Source organism: Epinephelus fuscoguttatus, linkage group LG13 (assembly GCF_011397635.1).
Source record: "Epinephelus fuscoguttatus linkage group LG13, E.fuscoguttatus.final_Chr_v1".
NCBI lineage: Eukaryota > Metazoa > Chordata > Actinopteri > Perciformes > Serranidae > Epinephelus > Epinephelus fuscoguttatus.
The window spans coordinates 18,638,224-18,659,225 of record NC_064764.1 but is presented as its reverse complement, the minus strand read 5'-3'; the positions used below and the strand labels follow the sequence as shown (position 1 = coordinate 18,659,225).

The window sequence follows — 21,002 nt, the reverse complement described above, 5'->3', positions numbered from 1 at the left end:
GTGTGTAACCCGATTTAATGCATGTCCCTCCTCAGAAAACAATTGCAGAACTTATTTTTGAAGTACTTTGAACCCTACAATGTTTTCATTCACATTTGCTAGCTGTCTTCTTCACTGCCTTTTTATTTTAGCACATTGTTTAGTTTCTCTGTGTGTTGCTGCCACTAACTGTTGATCCGTGGATTAGTGTTAAACTAGTCGCCACACTCTAAAGCACATGCATTGCATCCTTGTGCCTTTGCTCGAGATCCAAGAAAAGTGGATCTGCTCACAGGAACACTGCTCCACAGCGCTACTAGTGGTCACAAACTCCACAGGTTGCCTTTAAAAATAGGACACCAGATAGAAGCTAATGATTCCCAGCTCACAAACTGTTAAAAGAGGTGCATTTTTCCCTCTGCTTTTATTATGTGTCAGTGTTTGAGTGAACAAAGTTTCCCTTATTTCATATTTTTATGCAATCCAGTATTTGTTACCTTGTATTAAATTATATTACTGATATTGGGAAGGTAGAAACATCATAAATAACAATATCATGATGAACTCTAATGCTGCTTAATTCTTTCAAAGTTTTCTTTTTGAAAAAACCGACTATATATATATTGTACATTTGCCGTTGACCGTAATAGTGTTATTGCTACGACCGTTGAAAGGAACCGAAATGCCACGAAAGAGCCACTGTGTCTCGTCAACACTTATCAGCTATGAAGCTATTATTTTACAGCACACCCTGTATTTTTTCCCATCCCTGAAGATGCCCATTTTACTACTGGTATGGGCATTGTCTTCTGACTTTCTTTGTACAGCAGTAATTTTGGTGTTGAATAAAAGTTTTTAGCAAACTGAAAACATGGTAGAAGTTTGTTTGCTGGTGTTTATACTTTTGTATCTTTATATCTTAATCTGAACCAGATTAAGTTGACATCTTAAATTTAGCAATGACAATGTAATGTTACATGGTTAAAGATATACCATGCAGGATTTTGGGTTACTGTATGTAAACATGCTTACCAGCAAAAACCCATTCCCCAAATCACTTTTTTTTGGCATTTTGCCTTTCTATATTTCAGCGTTGTGTCTCTTACACCTCTTTCCTCCCAAATCAGCTGTAGTTCTTGACCCAGTTCTGTTCAGAACTCTTGAAACTTCGGTGCAATCTAGTGAAACAGCCCACGCTGCCACCAGTTTCGATCAGAACCATAGTAATCAACGGAGGTCGTTGTACAACATAAGTAAACATTTGTAGCAGGATGGTGGATCACATTGACTACCTGTGAACTTTTGTCCTGATCAACTATCAATGATATCACTGCACACTCTTTTTTCCCCTGATGGTTTCTTGCTTACCGTTTCCACTGTCGCCTTCTACATCCTCTCTTTCCATACCATAGAATATGACACATCCTCTGATTTCGTCATAGTTCGCACTTCAGGTCAAGGAAAGCCTGCTGTTTATTGGTTCCAGCTGGGAACCAATTTTTTGGGTTCTGAACCAATTTATTTTTGGTCAAAATGCTCTAGATAGTGGTTCCCAACTGGTGGATTGTGGTCCAAAAGTGGGTGGAATGGATGGCAGAAAAAAACACACTTTATTTTTAAGTACAGTAAATTTCCAGCACAGAGCTTTTATTTTTAAGTACCATTTTCTGCTGTAGAATGAGTGACTAATGGACAGCTACTTAACAGAGACAGCAAACTAGCTCAACGACAGCCAAATGCAAGTATGATGCTGTATGTATTGAACTGTGGGACCTTGAACCAATGACTAAAGAGAGTTCTGGACACCATGACTGGACCAGTTGGGAACCACTGCTCCATGGTTCAAAACTAGGTGCAGGAACCACAACGGAACTTGTTCCATGTTGGCGGAAAAGAGGTATTAAATGCCTGGTGCTTAGAGTGTGGCTCGTAAATGTTCCAATTGAGAAAATAAGAAAATACAAGCAGAGGGCAGAGCCTCTGCAGATAATCACACCACCAAACACTTCCAGTGGGTCATAAGTGCTGATTGAGAGGGATTAATCTGTATGAGTCTATACATTGTTCCTTGTACCACTGAAGAGGATGTTTTAAGATAGAAAGAAACTCGATTATGGAAAATTTACAAAACAAATCAGACCTGTACATTATAGTCTCTCAAACAGAGTTGTGAGCATAACTACGTTCTCTCTGAGAAGCTTAAAATAGTTCAGGTCGAAAAGAAACATTAGCTCTCACATGTTTTTTCTCACAAGTTTTTATCAAGATGGAAAACCAGTAGGACTGCCTTGATGATGGAATTCTTATTGACACTTAACAATACAGTGGTGTCCTATGTCCTATATTCTTGTTTTGCCCGACCCTACTGTCCATTGTTTCGTCTTTGAAGTGTTTGGCAATGGAAAGTATTTAGGTATAACCCTTTCACCGACTGGCAGATATTACTGTTATAATAGGAAGCTCAGGCTCTGAATGGAAAATGCTGCCATATCATTTATCACTGTTCGTATCAGCAGTTCTATTGGGCGTATTACTCACAGAGGAAAAAATGATATTAGCTTCAGCCACATCAACTTATGTAACATAAAAGATCTTTTTTTTTTCCTGGCTGAAATCTTGACTTTTTGCCTCTAGTTTTGTGTCAATACATCAATTAAGATTGTATTTTTTATTCTTTAAATCACGTTACATATTAGTTTTCTGTCAGTATAACTTGGATTTCTTTTGTCTTCGTCCCTCTGAACATAGTCACAAGATTTGCAGTGTCTAGAGGATGACTCACCGCAGTGTTTTCACGTTTCCCTGTGGATCCCCTGACCTAACATCAATGTGATTTTTCCCTGTGGAGACCCTCCTGGACAACACCCTACACACCTGGGTAGTGGTGGGGATTGCCCTGCCTCCCCCAGTGCTCTCATGTACAACACAAATGTCATGGTTTGTGACCTTCTAACATGTAACACAATCACAGGTTCATCTTTCTCTCCATTAATCGCTTTATGACCCGGAGATATACCCTAAATAACTACATAAGTTAAAACAAGAATGTGTTTAACAAAGTGTTATTCTTATAGAAACCTGTATTGCAGCAAATTTAAAGTGGTTATCAGCTAGGTTGAGATGTAGGTTAATTTGTAAAAAAAAAAAAAAAAAAAAAAAATCATTTAAAAACATGGACCTTTAAAATTATTAACACAAGTCACTTTGAATTAGCTTGAAATGGTTTGATGTAATATTATATAAATGTATTTAAAAGGGCCCGGTCACCTTTGATAACTGCTGCAACCAACATGTAGCCTACAATTAATTGTTCCCAGCAGTCACGCACTCCTTCTTTGTTTAGAGCAGTGCACGCTACAGTGAGCGTACACGCCCTTCCTCACAGATTTACCTTGTCACACAGGTGGAGCTTCTCACATCAGCACAAGGCAGAGACACGGAGAAGTGAAGGTTATTGTTAAATTTACCGTTACCGCGACGTTATTTTTTATTTCAGCTGTGAATTTCCTGTTTTTCTGCCAATAACCGACTGATGGAAAGGGCATCCTGCTAGGGGTCACCTAGCGCCATGTCCTTCGTAAGCCTGCGAGCAACTGTTAGATAATTCGACCAATTACAGGGGACAGACGGAAGCAGGTATGTCCCATGGTTCATTATTACTTCTGTCTGTCATTGTGTAAGTTTGTGACAAGCTTTCATGTGTCGCCATGTTTAGTTAATGTCAGTATTAGCTTGAAAAAATAACTACCTAAATGTAACTCTTACGTGTTATGCCTGTATATAGCTAATGCAGCAGTAACATTAAGTCTTTAGCTGTAATCTCCAGGGCTGTCCCAAGACTTTTGGGGGCCCTTAACAGGATTTGGTTTGCCCCCCGCCCTCCTCCTCATAACATGCTAACATGGCACTGAGTGTGTGTATTAAAAAACTAGTTTAAGGACACATAATGTACAAATAAGTATGTAAAGACTTACAGTAAATATACAGTATTTTTTTTGTGTTTGTTTTCCCGTACCCTACGAAAAAAATGGATAATTATTATTATTTTAATAATATTATGATTATTTTAATTAATGTATGTCTTGCTTTAAGACAAATCTTCGTAATTAATTTAATATGTTCGAATAAGTCTAGAATTAATTATTGTACAACTTTTCCTATGTAATTGACTGTTATTAATATATGGCGAAGGGGTGGGAATAAATAAGTTTGTAATTTCTCCCACTCCTTTTTGGAGATGTAAATCAAATCAGTATGTTGTTTTCAGTTTTTATGCTTTCTTTACTCACCTGTTTTTTGTCTGTCTACCAATGTGTGACTATTTTGTTTATTTGCTACTTACATGTTCGAAATAAACTGCTACTGACTAACTAACTAAAAATGCAACTTAGTGATTTTGTTTTTACCACAAAATCTGTGTGAGGAGTGTTTGTTTTGTAAAGGATAGTCAATTACATACTTAGCCTACCTTAATTGTCCATCTCACCTGTCTCTGAGCATATTATTTTGTTATTAGTTTTGCAAAAATGGCACAAAATGTTGTCAGATTTTGCTTTGGGAGTTCAATTTTTATCTTGTTCACGCCTTCAAAATTTTTTCGAGACCATATTGCTCAACGGGTAAGGCCGGTTCTGGCTGTATTTAAAATGTCGGACTACTGTAAAAGACTAAAAGTTCCCTGTTAAGTAACACAGCTGACAAATTAATCTCACCACAAGGCCCACGCAGTTGCTGTGGAGCTTTCACAGTCTTCCTCAGCAGATGGAGTTGACCAGTTGTCATAGAAACATTAATTCCTTGGAGCACTTTAAGGACTGATTTTCCACATTGGCTTGAAAAAAGAAACTTTGAACTCCAACTGTATTTAGCCTTTACATAACATAATTGAAACATGCTGACACACAGCAGGTATATGTGTGGTTAATTGAATGAACGGAATTACATATAATGTGTTCTCATTTTAGCTTCCTCTACAGATGGCCTTCTTCCGGCAACTGAAACTTCTTCTCTGGAAGAATGGGCTGGCGGTCATCAGACAGCCGGTGAGTGACTTTCATTTGCAGTGGGAGCTATGATTTTATCTCCATATAAGACAGAGTGTGCCATGTATCACTCAATATGTGCAGTATACGCCCTGTACATAGTCTTCATGAACTAATTATTACTCTTTTATGATATCTTGTGTTACAGCTATGGTCCCTCACTCTGGTTATCTGGCCTCTGATCATCTTCATCATCATTGCTGTGACCCGCAACCAGTTCCCTCCGGTCATCAAAGATACATGTAAGTGTGAAACTGCAGAGGGTAAAAAGTGCTTTGATCCAGGTCCACGTTTTGTTTTGTATTGAGGTGTATTTCAATAGCCCTTCATCACAAATGCATGCCTTTACAAAAACAAATCTTACCATTATATAATCAATCGTGGACAAATGACACTGTGCAAACAAAATAAACTGTGAGCAAACAGAATAAAGCCTATAAGCCTTCCTGGCACTAACAAAGAATTACATCTCATTTGTATTTATATATGATGCACTTTGAGTATTCCAGTAAAGAATTTCTGGCTACAATCACTTTGAAAACATTTGAAACAGGTCAATAATTGAGTCTGTCGACATCTTAAGCTTGATCAATTTTTTTCCTTTAGAGTAAAGCAAAATCCAAAACTGGGGAACTAAAGTGAAAGATTCACTTGGGTAAAGTTTAACTTGACATACAGGGGTTTAGTTAAGCATCTTAGAGGACAGCAAGTTAACAAATGACGACATTCCAATTTCACAATTGGTGCAAACAAATGGAAAGCTCAACTCAAACATGAATAGTCCTTCAGATCTGAGCCTATCCCCGCACTGTTGACATGACATTTGTACCCCTTTATTTCAAAACCCCCGTTGACTGAGAGCACACTTATTTATCTGCAATAAATGTGTAAAGGTAAAGGTGCTTTAAAGAGGGAGCGTCACATATGTATGCTTTTCTGCCTTTGTGTGGCCATCGCAGATTGTGGCAGATGACAGTTGAGTAGTTGGTCGTAGAGGTTTGAAAAACATATCTCAAGCCTTTCACTTACCAGTAAACCTGGTTCTTTAGCAAACAATTCCTAATAAAAATCTATTTACAACAGCATCAGCAATCAATCAATTCTTATACGCCTGTCAGTATGTGTGATAAAATATAATTCTTGCATTATATAGAGCATCTGTAAAATTAACAATGTAAAGAGGCCCATCTTACCTAGTTCTGGTAATAACTGTAACCAGTAAACCCTCCCACTTTTGTTTGCCCAGTGTTTTATAATAGATCAGATTCTGTTGATGCAGCGATTTACATGTAACTTAATAGCTTCCCCTAACAAAGAACCCACCCAGTGGTTGTACACAATAGGACCTTCCCTCACCTGTAAAAGGCCTATTGTTGGATGGTAATGATCTTAAGCGCTAAAATACAACATTTGCACCCTCAAGGTTTTAGTTTTCTTTGAGATTAAATGACGCACAGAGCTGTTCCCATTATTGCACGTCTGTTTTAAGTGCATTGATACCCAGTTGTTTCCAGTTTAAACACTTATTCTGCTTGTTTAACTCTCATAAGTCAGGTGTACAATTTCACTGCTTTCTCTTTTGATATGTCAATTGTACATGAATTCTTTGCTACTGGCTGTGTGAGTGGAGGTATTAACCTTGAGGTTTGATGTCATGCAATTCTTCAAATGTGCTGTCGGTTTCATTTCACATGAAATGAGTCAAACGCTGTGCGTGAGGCTGTTGTTCTCTCTCAGACAAATGTGTTTTGTCATTTGTTTTCTGGGGTAATACCGGAGTTGTACTGTACCATGCAGTCAGTCTAGACACATCGCTTGACTGAAACTTGATCTTCATATCTTTCTTTTTCTTTTCTTTGTCCTGAATTTTAAGGGCCAGTTTGCCACAATATGAAAAATACATATTTTAGCTTATATCTGTAGTGCTGTTTAGCACTTGAGATTGTTTTGTTGTACATTGTCAAGTGTTGGAGATCAGCTGTAGAGATGTCTGCTTCCCCTCCAGTGTAATGACACTACATGGCATTTGGCTTCATTTGAAAAACTCAACAGCAATGTCTTGTTCCAGAAATCATGACTCGCTTACTGAATATCAACCAGTCAACCAGTAACTTCCTTCAAGTAGTCTCAATGAGATAATTTTGTTTGCCAAATGTACATGATTTAGGACATGGCCTTCTGGGATTTAAAAAAAGTTTTTAATGAAAGTTGTGTTCTCAAGCATCCTCGCTAACAACAACTCATGTCTCCTCCAGGTTATGTGGGAGCCAGAAACCTACCCAGCTCCGGCTTCTTCCCTTTCCTGCAGACCCTGATGTGCAACACAGATGGCAGCTGCCACAACAAATCCCACCTGGCGGGCTCAGCTGCATCAAAGTCATCTAAAAGATACTCACGGGAGGCAAGGTACCCCCATTCAGAAATATATAATCTATTATGTAACCCATACTGCAGGAACACCAAATACTGATTGAAGCTGTAACTGTAACATATCAATGTAGCTTAACTGTGCATTAAAACTTCCACACTTCCTGTGCTGACATATGATTAAAAAAGGTGTACAGAGAGAGGATTGCTGAGTCATAAAGGAGGGACACACCTCAGTATAGCAGCATCACATGAGATGATTTGTTAGCGTGATCATGGAAATGTACAACAACAGACACTCCCCTGTGGAAGACCGGGAGTCTCCTTAACCTACTAATAACCCTCTATAGCTAATATATTTTTGTGTCAAAAAGCTGAAAACAAAAAAATTTCAAGACAATATTTTTTTTTTGTTTGTTTGTTTTAAAGCATAGTTCTGTTCCGCATCTGTTTTTCTTTATCTGTCACAAATCAGGAGATGACTGATTACATTTTTACTCCCTTTTTTCCTTTTAAGCATCTCTGTCAACATTTGGAGTTGCATAATCTTAGAAAACAGGCACCCTTATACATGGTTGCCTGCTTTTTTGTTGTAGCGTGAACAAGCTCACTTAGCTTGCAATTGTTTTCTTTACTTTTGTTTCTCAAGCTGTTGCGCTGTCAATGAAATCTAAATTCCAGACTCAGGAATGAGGGTGGTAGAAAGACCTGTTTGTGTAACCAGATGAATGATGGGTACGCAAAACTCCAGCTACCTTCTATGGGAAAAAAACCTTAGAAGACATCGCATATGTCTGTTGTTTCTTTTCATTGTGTTATCTGATCCTTTTGACTCTGTATGACAGCCCGGATCACCCGTTGAAGGTTTCCCCGATGGCGAACCTGATTGAGGGAGCAGGTTTTTTCAACATCTCCAGGGACCCCAACTATGATCCTGAAAAACTGATTAAAGCCATGAACAGCTTTTTGGGTATGTTATCCTCATTCACAGACACTTCTTTCTATGTGAAATGCCAAAATCACATTTTCATGGTTTCCAGTAAAGTTTATATCTCCAATTCTGGTTAAAATGTTGCACTGTATGTTATTATTCCATCAAGACGCACCATTTAGACACGTTATGGCACAGACAACCATTAAACATTTGTAGCTGAGACCTATCTAGGAAGATAGACCAACCAAACTCTACATTTGGAAGAATAAATAATTTCGAGTAGACTAAACGATATGAAACATTAGATGAGAAGATCAGTATCTGTTCAATATGGAGCCAGAGCCGGGAGACAAATAGCTTAAGCATAAAGACGAGACGGGGGGAACAGCTAGCCTTTGGTTAGCAACTTGGTTTTGTACAGATTAAACAAGCTAGATGTGTGTTAATTGGTGAGTTTAAGAGGCGCTGGAAGGCAGATTTTTTTTATTTTTCCTTGGGAACAAAGTGAGCTGTTTCCCTCTACTACCAGTTTTTTCTTTTTGTAAATAGATTATTATGGGTACCTTTTATCCCACTCAGGACTCAGGCTTTAGTACATGTCTAATACCAGCTAAGCTAACTGTCTCCTGTTCGCTTCTTATTTAATGGACAGAGATTTTAGGGGTTCTAATCTTTTCTTCTATAAAACCAAATTTCCACTGTTACCTTATAACCACACTTCATTGTCTTCTTTGACCGTTTTGTCCAACACAATGTTGACATTTACTCTATCCCCTTTCTAATGTATGCATTATAGGATGACTATGATATCACACATTATGGTAACTGCTTCATTCAGCCCGTTTTTCAACAGTGTGTTCTTTTGTTAAAGGTTCATCCTACCAAGGAATGTCTCATAATGCCTCTCTCATGAACGGCATGAATACAACTCTTCTGGGAGATGAGGTGGGTATTGTTAAAACATAATGGGAGGAATAAAACTGCTGAGAATAAGGAACAGCCTGTTTGGCCCCTTCCGTATAGGTCATTGTCTAGAGATAAGCCCGTATTTGCTGAAAAAAAAAAAAACACTCAAAATTCAAATGTGTCTTCATTCTGTTTCCTCTTTTGTACGCATCACTGCGGTAATACATTATGTTTGGGTAGAAGGGGGAACCTGTTATAGTAGCAGTAGTCAATAAAGATTTGGTATCTTAGCTTTTTCAAACTAATAGATACACAATAGAAACTCACACAGTGTTAAGAAAAGTCATATTCTCACATCTGTTTTCCTTATGAAACAGAAATAAAACTGTACGCCTTTTGAATTCTTGTTTCTCTCAGTCATGGAACTGGGACTGGCTTCATTGCCCGAATCCTCTTGTTTACTTATCCACTTAGTTACTCCTTGTGCATGCCGTGCAGTACATACAATGAGTTATTGAAATCATACCACCGGGATTTCTCAGTACCCTGGTATACTCTACTACTGTGATACCACCCCAGCCTACATTATATGGTGAAAATGGACTGGTATATGGTAGATGGCACATTTGGCCATTCATAGATACGACTGATTTCTTTAAAGTTGAGTTCAGACCAAAGATTTGCGATGAGACAGAAGTGTTTCAGTATGTTGCAGAGAAAAACTGCAGCAGTTTGAACTGGCACATGTCAGCTCGACTCAGGCCGGCTGATGGTGTTACCTGTCATTCAGCCTGTCGAGTCGCCAGTGGCTTGTTTAAGGACGTAAGGCGCGTCACCTATTTCCGTAGCCATTCGGATTGTAGCAAAGTGACAAGCTGTCTGCAAACAGCATGTTCGCTTGGTGTGGCATTCTGTCAGATTTTAATCCCCACAATTGTTGACATGTATGTTGGTCCCCTTCCTAATTGTGTGTCGGTGTTGGATGCTGTGTTGCTGCTACTGCTCGCTGTATGTGCTCATGTCACACAGACACATACTCATTGACCAATTAATCTGCGCTGGTTATTTGAATTGTTGTAGCGTATTTATGATGAATAGGGTCCATCTGAAGGTCAGATTGTTTCGTTTGTGTTCTCACCGTTTCATTACCACAAGAAATGCAACTGTAGCAAGTATCATTATCACTTTCCTCATTCTTTTTTTAAGAGGCTACAAATTGGATTTGGCTACATAATAAGCCTGAAAAATAAGAACAGATGTACAGAGAGTTGTTACTATGGAGACAGCATCAGCACCATCTAGCCCAGTCCCATTGGTGTAAAGTGGCAGTTTCAACTTGTCTTGTATCAAATCTGATGGTATGAACTGGTCTAATAGTTCGTAATTACACTTAACTGTAAACAATGTGAATTGAAAGATATTGTATGAATTTACCTCTTGAAATCCCTTCATTTAATGCGTAACTGTAATAACCTGAATCCAGGAGAGCGTCAATGAAATGCTGGACTCAATGAACCTGTTGAAAAGAGCCATGTGCACCCTGATGCTGCCCAGGATGAACACGACCTCACCCGACGCCCTCTCCTACGCTGTGGTCACTTTCTGCAGGTCCAACAACAGTTTGTTTGAAGTCTCTCTCAACACACTCAACCAGGTGTGTGTTTGTGTTCGCTTGCTTGCACACTAACATTACATTTTTTTCTGTTTTGTGTGAAAAGAAAAATATATATATGTATAATAATATTTGTTCTGTTGACTCTGAAACCTCCTCTTGTTGCCAGATACTAACGGACCTGATTCTGACAAAACCAAATGAGACGTTGACGGTGGCCGGGGCGGCGGTGTTGGTGTTCGATCAGCTGCAGAATCAGACCGCGTTGTGGGAAACCCTTTTAAATGTTCCCCAGCTCTTTTCTTCTGGTTCTTTTGACGAAATGCTGGCCAGCGCAGGGACCCTGCTCACCAACATACAGCGGTAATGTACTGTCAATGATGGGGCAATGCAAAATGAATGAGGGGCAGCTGTATGAAAGTGTTCATTTATTTAGTAAGTTTAGAAAAAAACCTTATGATGGGAATAGTTGAAGTATGCTGTGTTGTACTGAATATTTAATAAAGGCCACAGCACATTGTCTGTGTCAGAGTTGGTAGACGTAAGTTTTAGTTTCACATTATGGTTACAACATTTTTGACCTCATAGATGATAGGTGTGAAACACAAAAGCGACTGGCTCTTCTATCATAAATAGATTCCAGTTTAGAAATAGTGAACTAAGGGAAGATTACAGTTTAACCTTGGCCTTTTGATTTAGAAATATTCTATCGCTTTTGGTTTTCAAAGACTCAGTCTAGCTCTGTTTGCAACTCACTAAGAATTAAAGACCTTGAACAGCAGGGGGCCAACCTGTGTGTTTGTCTAATCATGACCTCTGTCAAGTGATTGCTGCAGGTTCTGTCTTGTTTTGAGCATTATTTTCTTTCTCCCTTCCTTCTCATTAGCGCCATGCATGTCCTCCAGGGCAATTTCCCTGAAGCCAGTGCCTCACTGTCCCCAGTGCATCCGCTCCTCGCTGGAGGAATCAACCTGGTCCACTATGCTCAAAACTGGCCAGGCAAAGGTAACTGTCCCTCAGCTGTACTGAACATACCACAGGTTAGCCACAGCTGCTTTAGGGAAGTCAAAATCAGTGTGTTTACATGTATATGAATAACCTGTTTATGAGGGTTTCTTGGTTTTGATCATATTCGTGATATGGTGTTCACATGAGCACAGAGAAATCAAGTTACTCATATTCCCTGTATACACGATAAATACTAGTATCCCAGTTACTGATAACTGCACTCTATTTGTGCAGGTGCAGGTGCAGTGATGTTTACAAAACAAACTGGCAATTTTGTAAATCCAACATTTTCATATCCTGTACCTGACACACACAGATAATTTGACTGTGCCTTAAAAATAAAACAAGTCTTCGCTTGTATCAGGCTTAGCACTTTTAAATGCTATGAATGTTGCGGGCTTGGCTCCTCCACCTGACTGGCAGCAATTGGACATGAGAGCAACAGGAAATTTTACACAGGTCCTCGACTTTGACAGGTGTCTGTGTGTCACTTTCACTGCCACCATGCAGAACAAGGTAGTGATTGAAGATCCGCAGCTGTGACTGGTGGGATAAAGTTGCCATGATGGAGTTCATTGATTGTGAAGGAAAGAAAATTCCCACTTTAGACTTGAATAGGATAGCATGTCGATGGCTTTTCCAATCCTGGCTAGCCACTATATTTAACTTGTCGGTTTCCTCGTCGCTCCAGAAGTGGGACGCTTTCGCCGTTGCCATTGCAGTTACCATGTAACAGCCACGCCTGTGCAGATAGTCGCCGACCCTTATTAACCACTATAAATAAGGTGTATACATGCCACAGTATCCCGATTTCTTTTGGAAATTGGAGAGGTCTTATCATGGTTTCTGTAAACAGGATATGATGTATGCTCAAACACATAATCGGGATACTCCGATAACCCATTTATAAGCGGGTTATTCATGTACATGTAAACACACTGAATGAATGATGAAATAGACATGAATAACCCACCTGAAATATAGTGTTTACATGAGCCCAGAGAAATCGGGTTATGCATATTTCCCCTGTTTATCTCAGTTTTTCTGGAGTACTCCACTTGGCATTTTTGTGTTTCTTATCAACATGGTATGACATTACCAAGGTATATTCCAAAAACCTGAATGAATGGGTTATTCATGTCCATGTACACACAATAATGTGAACACATTGACCTTTGATATGGGAACACCAGAGAAATGTTGTCAGTCAAGTTTTGTGCTGAAATGCCATTAGGGTGTATCATCTGATCATGTGGTTTTGTTTCCTCTTAGATGTGTCCATTTCCCTCAGAGAGGTTGTCACATTAGAGAATGACACACTTGGTGACATGGTCAGACTTGTTCTGCAAGAAGTCACAATACCACTGGACAAGGTAGGTGGCACACCTTTCTTTACAGTATGAAAATAAGTGTTAGTAGCAAAACTACTACAACTATAATCTGAATTAGATGCCTTTCCATACATATTCTCACTCACAGTGGAGATTTGTGCAATGTCATATGACAATTTGCAAATTTAAAGATTTCAATAAAAGCAAAGCAGCTCTATCTTCAGGGTTGTCAAACTGGTTTCAGCTCTGGCAGCACAAGCTGTAAGTCTCATGTGCCACATCTGAGCCTCATTTTGAACCACAAAACCAGATTGGAAGCAGGGAAATCAACTGGAACTAAATAAGTTGAAAGCCTAGTTCAAGATACCCTTATTGACCTTTCTTCCTGAGAGTGAGATGAGAAGATTGTTGCAATTCTCATGTGTCTGCTAAATATGAAGCAACAACCAGCAGCCTTTTAGCTTAGCATAAAGACTGGAAGCAGAGGCTAACAGCTAGCCTGGCTCTGTATAAAGGTGTCTCCCCGTTTCCAGTCTTAATGCTAAGTCATACTTCCTGGGGAGCTCTCATTTTCATTTTGCCCTCTCCCACTTTTCTCCTGGGGTCACAATTCTCCTGTATTTCTCCCATTTTATGACAGATTTTCACACCTTATTTCCTTTTCATTTTCACAACCTGTTCCTGGCATAGTACGGCATGTACAAGCTTTGTGACTCTAAAAGTGTACTGTTTTCCACCTGCTTGCACTCCCCCCTCCCTCCCTCTTTCCCTCACCCTTCAGAGCTGGATAGGGGCACCTGCTGGGCCTGCATGAGTCAGGCTCGGCTCCCGGTGGACCTACAGCCTGCCCCCCCCTTCTACTGGCAATCTGCTGGAGTATCAGGGACACAAACCAAAAACTAATGCAATTTAACTTATAAAGATGCTGATGCAAGTGTAGTTTTATTTATATATATGTTGTTGTTTTTATTCTTTGAAAGTCACCAGAACCCCCCCTTGGGTTTTGATTTTCTCCATATTTCTGAGGTCTCAAGGTTGGCAAGTATGTGCTTAGCTAAGCAAACCATCCCCTTGTAGTAGTTTCCACAGTTTCGAATATATTCACTGTGATTCTCCCCTCTTTTCCAGGCTATCTTCTTGACATTGGACAGAGAAATGGTGCTTATGTACGTGTGTGAAAACAGCAGTAACCCATTCTGGCTCACAGCAGCATGCAGTACAGGGGCAGTGGACATGCTTCTGGGATGGATCAGCCCTGGCGAGGTGGCAAAGCAGGTGGGTAACAGTATTATGAATGTTATCATCATCAGGAGAGAGAGATTCATAGAAATCAGAAATGAGTCAGCTACTTGATGTGTGTGGGCGGCTTTTCTTTCTTCTCACCGTCCCACTCTCACTTTCTCTCGTGTAACTCGGCTGTGTTCTTCTGTCCTTGCTCTTAATTTGCATTCTCAAGTGCCACCTTCACTTTTAATTAGATTCAGAGAGTACCAAATAATTAGTCTGCGACCACAAGAAAGCTGTTGGCCGTAGCAACAAGCAACTGCGACTCCCAGGTTGCACCTGGGGAGCGACAACCTCAAAGACATCCAATTAGCGCTGCCACTATGGTAGATGTGTTTTGATGAGATAATTCCCAATCAGAAGCTGTTAGCTAACATTTTCATCACTGTGTGTATTCACTCAGCCATCAATCAGAATCAGAATCACGCTTACTGCTGAGGAGGATTTCCCACATTAGGAATTTTACTTGGCATTTTGGTGTATGACATTAAACTATAAAATAAAACATAACCATAAACTAAAAGATAAAAAGCAAGAAAGAAACAGAAATACAATTGAAAAAATTAAAAAGCTGAAGAAATATTGTTAAAAATATGTACAACGTATTTGTTTTTACAGTTTTACATAGCAATAAAGCAATGATGTGCTTGTGTCATTACTCAAACATGTCACTAACAGATATAGGGCTCCATCCCCCATAACGCAGCATGACAACAAAATATACATTATTATGAAATAGAGTTTAATAAAGTAAACTGTTCACCAGCTCTTAAGTTCTACTGTCATATGCTGTCAAAACAAATTTGCGTAGAGGAGTAAAGATGTGACAAAATTAATTGTATTTTTTTTTAAATTATGTGCTCCTTGACAACATGGTGTAGAGATATTAGGAGATATAGATTATTGTTTAGAGGCAGACAGGAATGAAGCAGGTTAAATTTAGCTAAAATGGTTTTAATTTTGCAAATCTAACTTGGCATACCTTCTCCTCCCATATGTTAACTATATTATTTTCCCAGGTTCTTCGGGTATGGAGTGAGCATGTTGCTCCACATGACATATCCTTCGCCAAAGGGCTGCTGCACAGTCTGATGGGAGGTCCATCTCCCGGAGGACCGGGAGGCTCCAACATCACGAGGACCCACCGTAGCGTAGTTACACAACCACAAAACCCTGAGGAGGAGCTGTAAGTACACCACCATGCATTGCCAATCAACTGTAAAGTAAATCCATCAAAGGTTAACCATTTTTATAATGCTGCACAAACTAAAAAGCAAATTGGAGTGAAGCACCCAAGTGGATTTTCTGAATGACGCAAACATGTTCAGACAAGTGGACGGAGTTTTTAATAAATGTGTATTAGTAGGCAGGATTTTATTTTTGGCCAGAAACAGCAAAGATGACTAAACAAATTGTATAGTTTTAATTTGCATGTATTCACTACTGTACATGTGAGTTGTACTTGTTAGATGACATTTTTTGTACCATTTGTTTGTCTGGCCTTGTGCTTTGGCAGATTTTTGGGGGTCGGTCAATTGGTGATGGAGACTATAGCATTTGTACCGGAGTTGGATATGGTTGTCCAGGTCATCCTCAAAACTGGCTTTCAGTCCATGAGGTCAGTGGCACAGGCCCTCGAAACAGCAGAAGGTAAGACTACAAAACACCCTGCTCACAGTGAAGCCTCAGTCAACATTTTCATTTTCAGCACTCTTTTAAAGTGTTTTGTTATTCCTCCTGGTGTTCACTCACAAGCGGAGACAGCGTTTTTTTCTGTAAAGATGAAATAGATTTTGACAGAAAAATTTGAGAGCACTGACCTAAGACAGTAAACATGAGCTTTTGGTGTCGGTACTCAATGAAAGAGCCAAAGCAAAGAGACTAAATCTGAAAATTAACCCATTCACAGAACATATTGTTTTCAGTGTAAGTATGACTCACATACTCCCACAGTCACTATTGTGTTCTGTACCTGAAGTATGAGTACTATGTAACTCAGAGGTGAATGGAAAAAGTTTACACCCTTTCTCAGGGGACTGATGAAAGATGTTGAAGTAGGACTGGAGGTGTGTCCACGCAAGAAATTGATACACAGTACACATACAAAAAGGAAAAAAAATTAACACTTTGTTAAAAAACAACCCCGTGGGATGTATTGTACAGCAGATATTGTGTGATAAGTTGGTGATTTAAAAGTGTGTTAGGTGGATTATGTTTTTACTGTATGTTGAGTTAAAATTTTGTTTCATAGTATATCACTGCCTGTTGTTGACTGATCTGGCTTTGTTTTTGTATTAAATTTGTTTCCTTCACTCTCCCTGCTTTACAGAATTAGTGGGCAGTGTCCTGGAATGTGCTCATCATCTCAAAATGACTTACCTAACGTTGCTGACAAACCAGACTGAGGCAAACGTTTGGATTGGTCGTGTCAGGGGCAGTGTCATGGAAGTGATTACAGAGGTATGTTCATGGTATTTCAACTGACAATATGCATTTGGTTATAAATATCTTAAGGCCCAGACACAGCAAACCGACATCAAAGAACTAGTGTCTTGGCCAAAAAGCTTCAAACTAGCACATAGCATGTTGTGTGCCTGTGTCAGTGGAAATAATGTCTGTACCAGCAGGTTGGATAGGGTGAATTTCTTATTCAAAAAGGGAAACTGGAAGAGCAACAGGACAGATTCAAGATGCTGGTTAGCCAGTTAGCACATTAACAACACAACACAATGTTCACAATCTTACATAAAAGTTTGTATTGATCACATGCCCTCATGACTTAAGTTGTTGTTTCCTGTTCTCACTTCTGTTTCTCTTCTTGTGCACTGAGCTGAACTGCCAATTGACCCTTCGCTAAGCCTCTCCCTTAATCAGTCACTGTCCAATCCTACGTTAGCAACCGTGTGTAGCAACTGAGAGGTCTGTCAAGCTTTCAGCAGAAGCTAATATGCCGAAGCGGCGTGCATATGGTAACGTTACCTTCAAGTCCGACCCCTGATACCCAAAAAGTGTCGAAGGTGGTGTTGAATTTTTCCCCTTCCCCAAGCCCAAGACCCAAGGAAGATATGGCTAAAACAGTGTGGAAGACCACACAAACAGGTGAATCCAGCAAAGATCAATAAAAACACCTACGTTTGTTACAAGTTAAGATGCTAACTAACGTTAGCTAATGCTAGCTTTGTGTGCTAGTTGCTCTCCCTTTGTCTGCCCCAAGGAGGGAACATAACTCAACATTAAGTTAAATTTAAACCATATATTGATTTACCCTGCTGTACAAGAACATTCTTTGTCCTTCACGTGAAGTGTCAAGATGTGGGGTGCCTGACAATTGCATTGCCACTGGTGAGCTTTTCCCTCTATTTTAATGTTCTCGTGATTTATACACCGCCAGCAGATGATATTGTGAATGTAGCTCTCACATGAATATTGAAGACCTTTCTCTCTGCTTCTCTCTGATATCTCCGAACAGTTTTTCCAGAAATTTGATGTTATTTCCTTTGGAATATCTCTCACTGATATCGCTGAAAACTCCATATTTCTTATGCTAGGAGCAAAAGCTTGACGGACGTGGCAACAGTGACTAAGGGGGTGTGGGGCTTAGCGAAGGGTCAGTTGGTGATTTCACTCACAGACAGGCTCCACTGTCTCTGACGCCAAGTCAACATGCCAAGCAGGCTAAAAAAAATGACAAGGGCAAACGAGTGCCAACAGTGTGAGACACACCACAAAAACTAGGGTAACAGACACTCAACAACAGCCTGACATTGGCTGACGACTTAGCATCAGCTTGTGTGTTGGGGCCCTTAAAGAATATATTATTATTTTACAACTTTGATCTTGTTTTTGTAGTTTCAGGCATAACAGTTTGACAGCAGCTTAGTGTCATTGCTCAGGTTTGTGGAGGCAGCAAGACAAGGAGTGCATGTTTAGGCAACCGACAAGTCGAGGCGGTTCTCAACCCTTTGTGTTGGCCCTATTTACGTGTGCACTCAGTTTTATAACATAATTGATGGTTATAATGGAGAATTACCTTTAGTTTTACTGTGACTCATATCATTAGGTTAAACTGGACATGGTTTTAAGTCTGCATGATTGTTCATGTGAAGCTGCCAGTATTCCTGAAGTCATGTTTCTTAGCAATGACATTGGTGTGTAAATAAAGATAAAATATACTTTTTTAATCCTCAAGGGGAAATTTGCATGTCATTTTTCAACAACACGCTGAGAGCCAAGCATCGCTCAAACCCAGACAGCTTTGTTATGAAACTGTATGCAAGAATTTTAAGATGACGTAGCGAATACCCATCTGCCACATTGTATTTCACTAATGATCCTCTCACAGCACGCTGTCACATGTAATACCTCGACTTAAGGGGTTGACATGTTTGAGGTTTTTGATAATAGTATGCACTTCTCAGCTGGTGCTTTTTGCCTCTGCCTTACTAGATGCAGTCACCTGAGCCTTCAACATGTGAGGATGTGTTGGGTCCCTTTGAGTGGCTTTTAACATCAGAGAACGTACCGGTCGAGATTTGGAAAGCATTGATCTGTCAGGACACCTCCCCTCTGGAGCAAGCGCTACAGGCGGGCCGTCTGCCATTGGTTCAGAAGGTAAAAGTTACGTAACTGCATTCGAAGAGTTTTATTCCAAAGAGATGTGCTGTCTGACTTTCATTTATCATGTGAAAAACATCCTTTTCAAACTCAGTACTACACTCTTTACTTTCCTTCATTGTTTTGAGTTTTCTTTTCCTGAATAAATTTCATTGTTTTAGGGTTGGACTGTCCTGTATTGTTGAAATGTACTTAAGATTTAAATCTTGTTTCATGTTTCTACAGGCACAAGACGTGTACAACACCATCACAGAGCAAACAGATGACAATGTGACACTTCCCATGATTCTCTCCGAGTGGCACAAGCTGCAAAACTTCAGTATGCAGTTTGGCATGCTTTTGGACACACTGGTCACAGGACTGGGTGGAGCATACTGGATGGACTGGATGCCAGACAACAACGATCATAATGTTACCGAGACTCTTCAACAAAGGTGTTGACAAAGTGTTGATTATACTGGCAGGGTTTCATCACAGAGCGCTATAGTGCTCTGCATATCTGAATTTGATTTGAACAGATGAATGAACACAGGCACGACATGCCTCTAGCTTAAATGATTTAAGGTCCAGGCCCACCAAGATATTTGTTTTAAGTTAGACAAGGCCCTTTTCATTGCAATTAGTGAAAAGAAACAATCATGTATTTTAGATAGGGTGCACAATGTCTCATTTCATGCTGTCAGTTATCACTCCACTGTTGTGACAGTGTTGTGCTTTGCTTTGCTTGTAGTGTTTTCTTGTTCATGGTGAATGTGGGAGAACAGATTGAGGAGAGTCAACTGTGGCCTGAGGTAAAGAATTCTGTCCATGCGCTTTACTGGATTTTGAACTACAGCCCCGGTGTCACAACTCAGCCAGCAAACTGTGAGTACCATTTCTTCTTTTCTTTTCTTTTCTTTTCTTTTCTTTTCTTTTCTTTTCTTTTCAAATGCAGTTTCAATTTGATTTATCATTATCAAAATTGTGATTTAGTCAAAGGGATAGTCCTGTTCTTGCCTGATCAACTAAGACATACATTTACCTGCATCTCAGTGGGATTTACAGTACAAGAACACTCAGCAGAATAAATAGAAATAAATTCACCTGTATCTCAGCAACACAGGATTTATAGTACAGGTACACTCAGTTAAAGCCAAAAGCACATCAACATACACTGCTCTCCATCACAAATAAAGAAGACGTTTAAGCTACCTGTAATATTTACAAAAGCAAACACTGACAGAAAGCTTTGTTGTCACATTGGAAGATTTTATAAGCCTAAATTAATCATAAAATAGTCTCTCTTTCTGGCTCTGCTATGTACAAAATCATCCATGATACCTCTAAATTGCCATAATAGAAAGTGGCATAGGGGCCACTCTATTATGCCCAGTACCTGCCCAGATAGCTAGAGCTACTTTCGTGCTGTTTGCATTTTAATGACATTTTACTGACATGACTCAGAATTATCTAATTGGCAGCCATGATAAGGGCCGTTGGCATTCTCTAAATGTTAAGGAAAGGTGCTTCAGTGCTTCCTTTCTTAACTCTTTTAGCATATGATACACAGGACCATCCTCTACAAAAGAAAAGAAGATAATGCCATGCCACAGTTTCTTGTGGCAGCAATACTTCAAGTTCAGCTGTTCACAGAAACAAACAATAGGTTTATTTATGCATAAAGGTTACACTCATTTGCATACAATTACACAAAAATGTTTTAGGGCTTGTACCTGTTATTGTACAAGGTTTAGAACAACTGTTTGGGTTTTTTGCAGAGACTTTAGTATAGAAAACAGGGGAAGCCAAAAAAAAGGCATTACCTACACCATATCCAGCTAAGAATAGGAGAACCCCTGGTGTCCTGCTGAATTTGTTAATCATCTCGGTCCATCCAAGCTCCTTTATCCTTTTCTTGCTCTTCGCCATGTGAAAGGGCATTTGAG

General features: G+C 39.6%; 1 protein-coding gene across 17 annotated transcripts in view; it reads left to right on the top strand.

Moving 5' to 3' along the window:
• Window positions 1–3,383: 3,383 nt before the first annotated feature.
• The window catches only part of abca12 (ATP-binding cassette, sub-family A (ABC1), member 12), a 99,861-nt gene continuing 82,242 nt past the window's right edge, over window positions 3,384–21,002 (top strand). For all 17 annotated transcript variants that reach the window (XM_049593775.1, XM_049593777.1, XM_049593768.1 and 14 more), the window contains exons 1-17: window positions 3,384–3,615; window positions 4,944–5,021; window positions 5,170–5,263; window positions 7,277–7,427; window positions 8,234–8,358; window positions 9,194–9,267; window positions 10,712–10,882; window positions 11,010–11,203; window positions 11,727–11,845; window positions 13,121–13,221; window positions 14,308–14,454; window positions 15,483–15,649; window positions 15,980–16,113; window positions 16,793–16,923; window positions 18,910–19,074; window positions 19,303–19,511; window positions 19,808–19,941. In XM_049593775.1, the coding sequence (XP_049449732.1) occupies window positions 4,956–5,021; window positions 5,170–5,263; window positions 7,277–7,427; window positions 8,234–8,358; window positions 9,194–9,267; window positions 10,712–10,882; window positions 11,010–11,203; window positions 11,727–11,845; window positions 13,121–13,221; window positions 14,308–14,454; window positions 15,483–15,649; window positions 15,980–16,113; window positions 16,793–16,923; window positions 18,910–19,074; window positions 19,303–19,511; window positions 19,808–19,941 (2,182 nt within the window). In that variant the 5' untranslated portion in view covers window positions 3,384–3,615; window positions 4,944–4,955. The remainder of the gene's footprint in view (window positions 3,616–4,943; window positions 5,022–5,169; window positions 5,264–7,276; window positions 7,428–8,233; window positions 8,359–9,193; window positions 9,268–10,711; window positions 10,883–11,009; window positions 11,204–11,726; window positions 11,846–13,120; window positions 13,222–14,307; window positions 14,455–15,482; window positions 15,650–15,979; window positions 16,114–16,792; window positions 16,924–18,909; window positions 19,075–19,302; window positions 19,512–19,807; window positions 19,942–21,002) is intronic.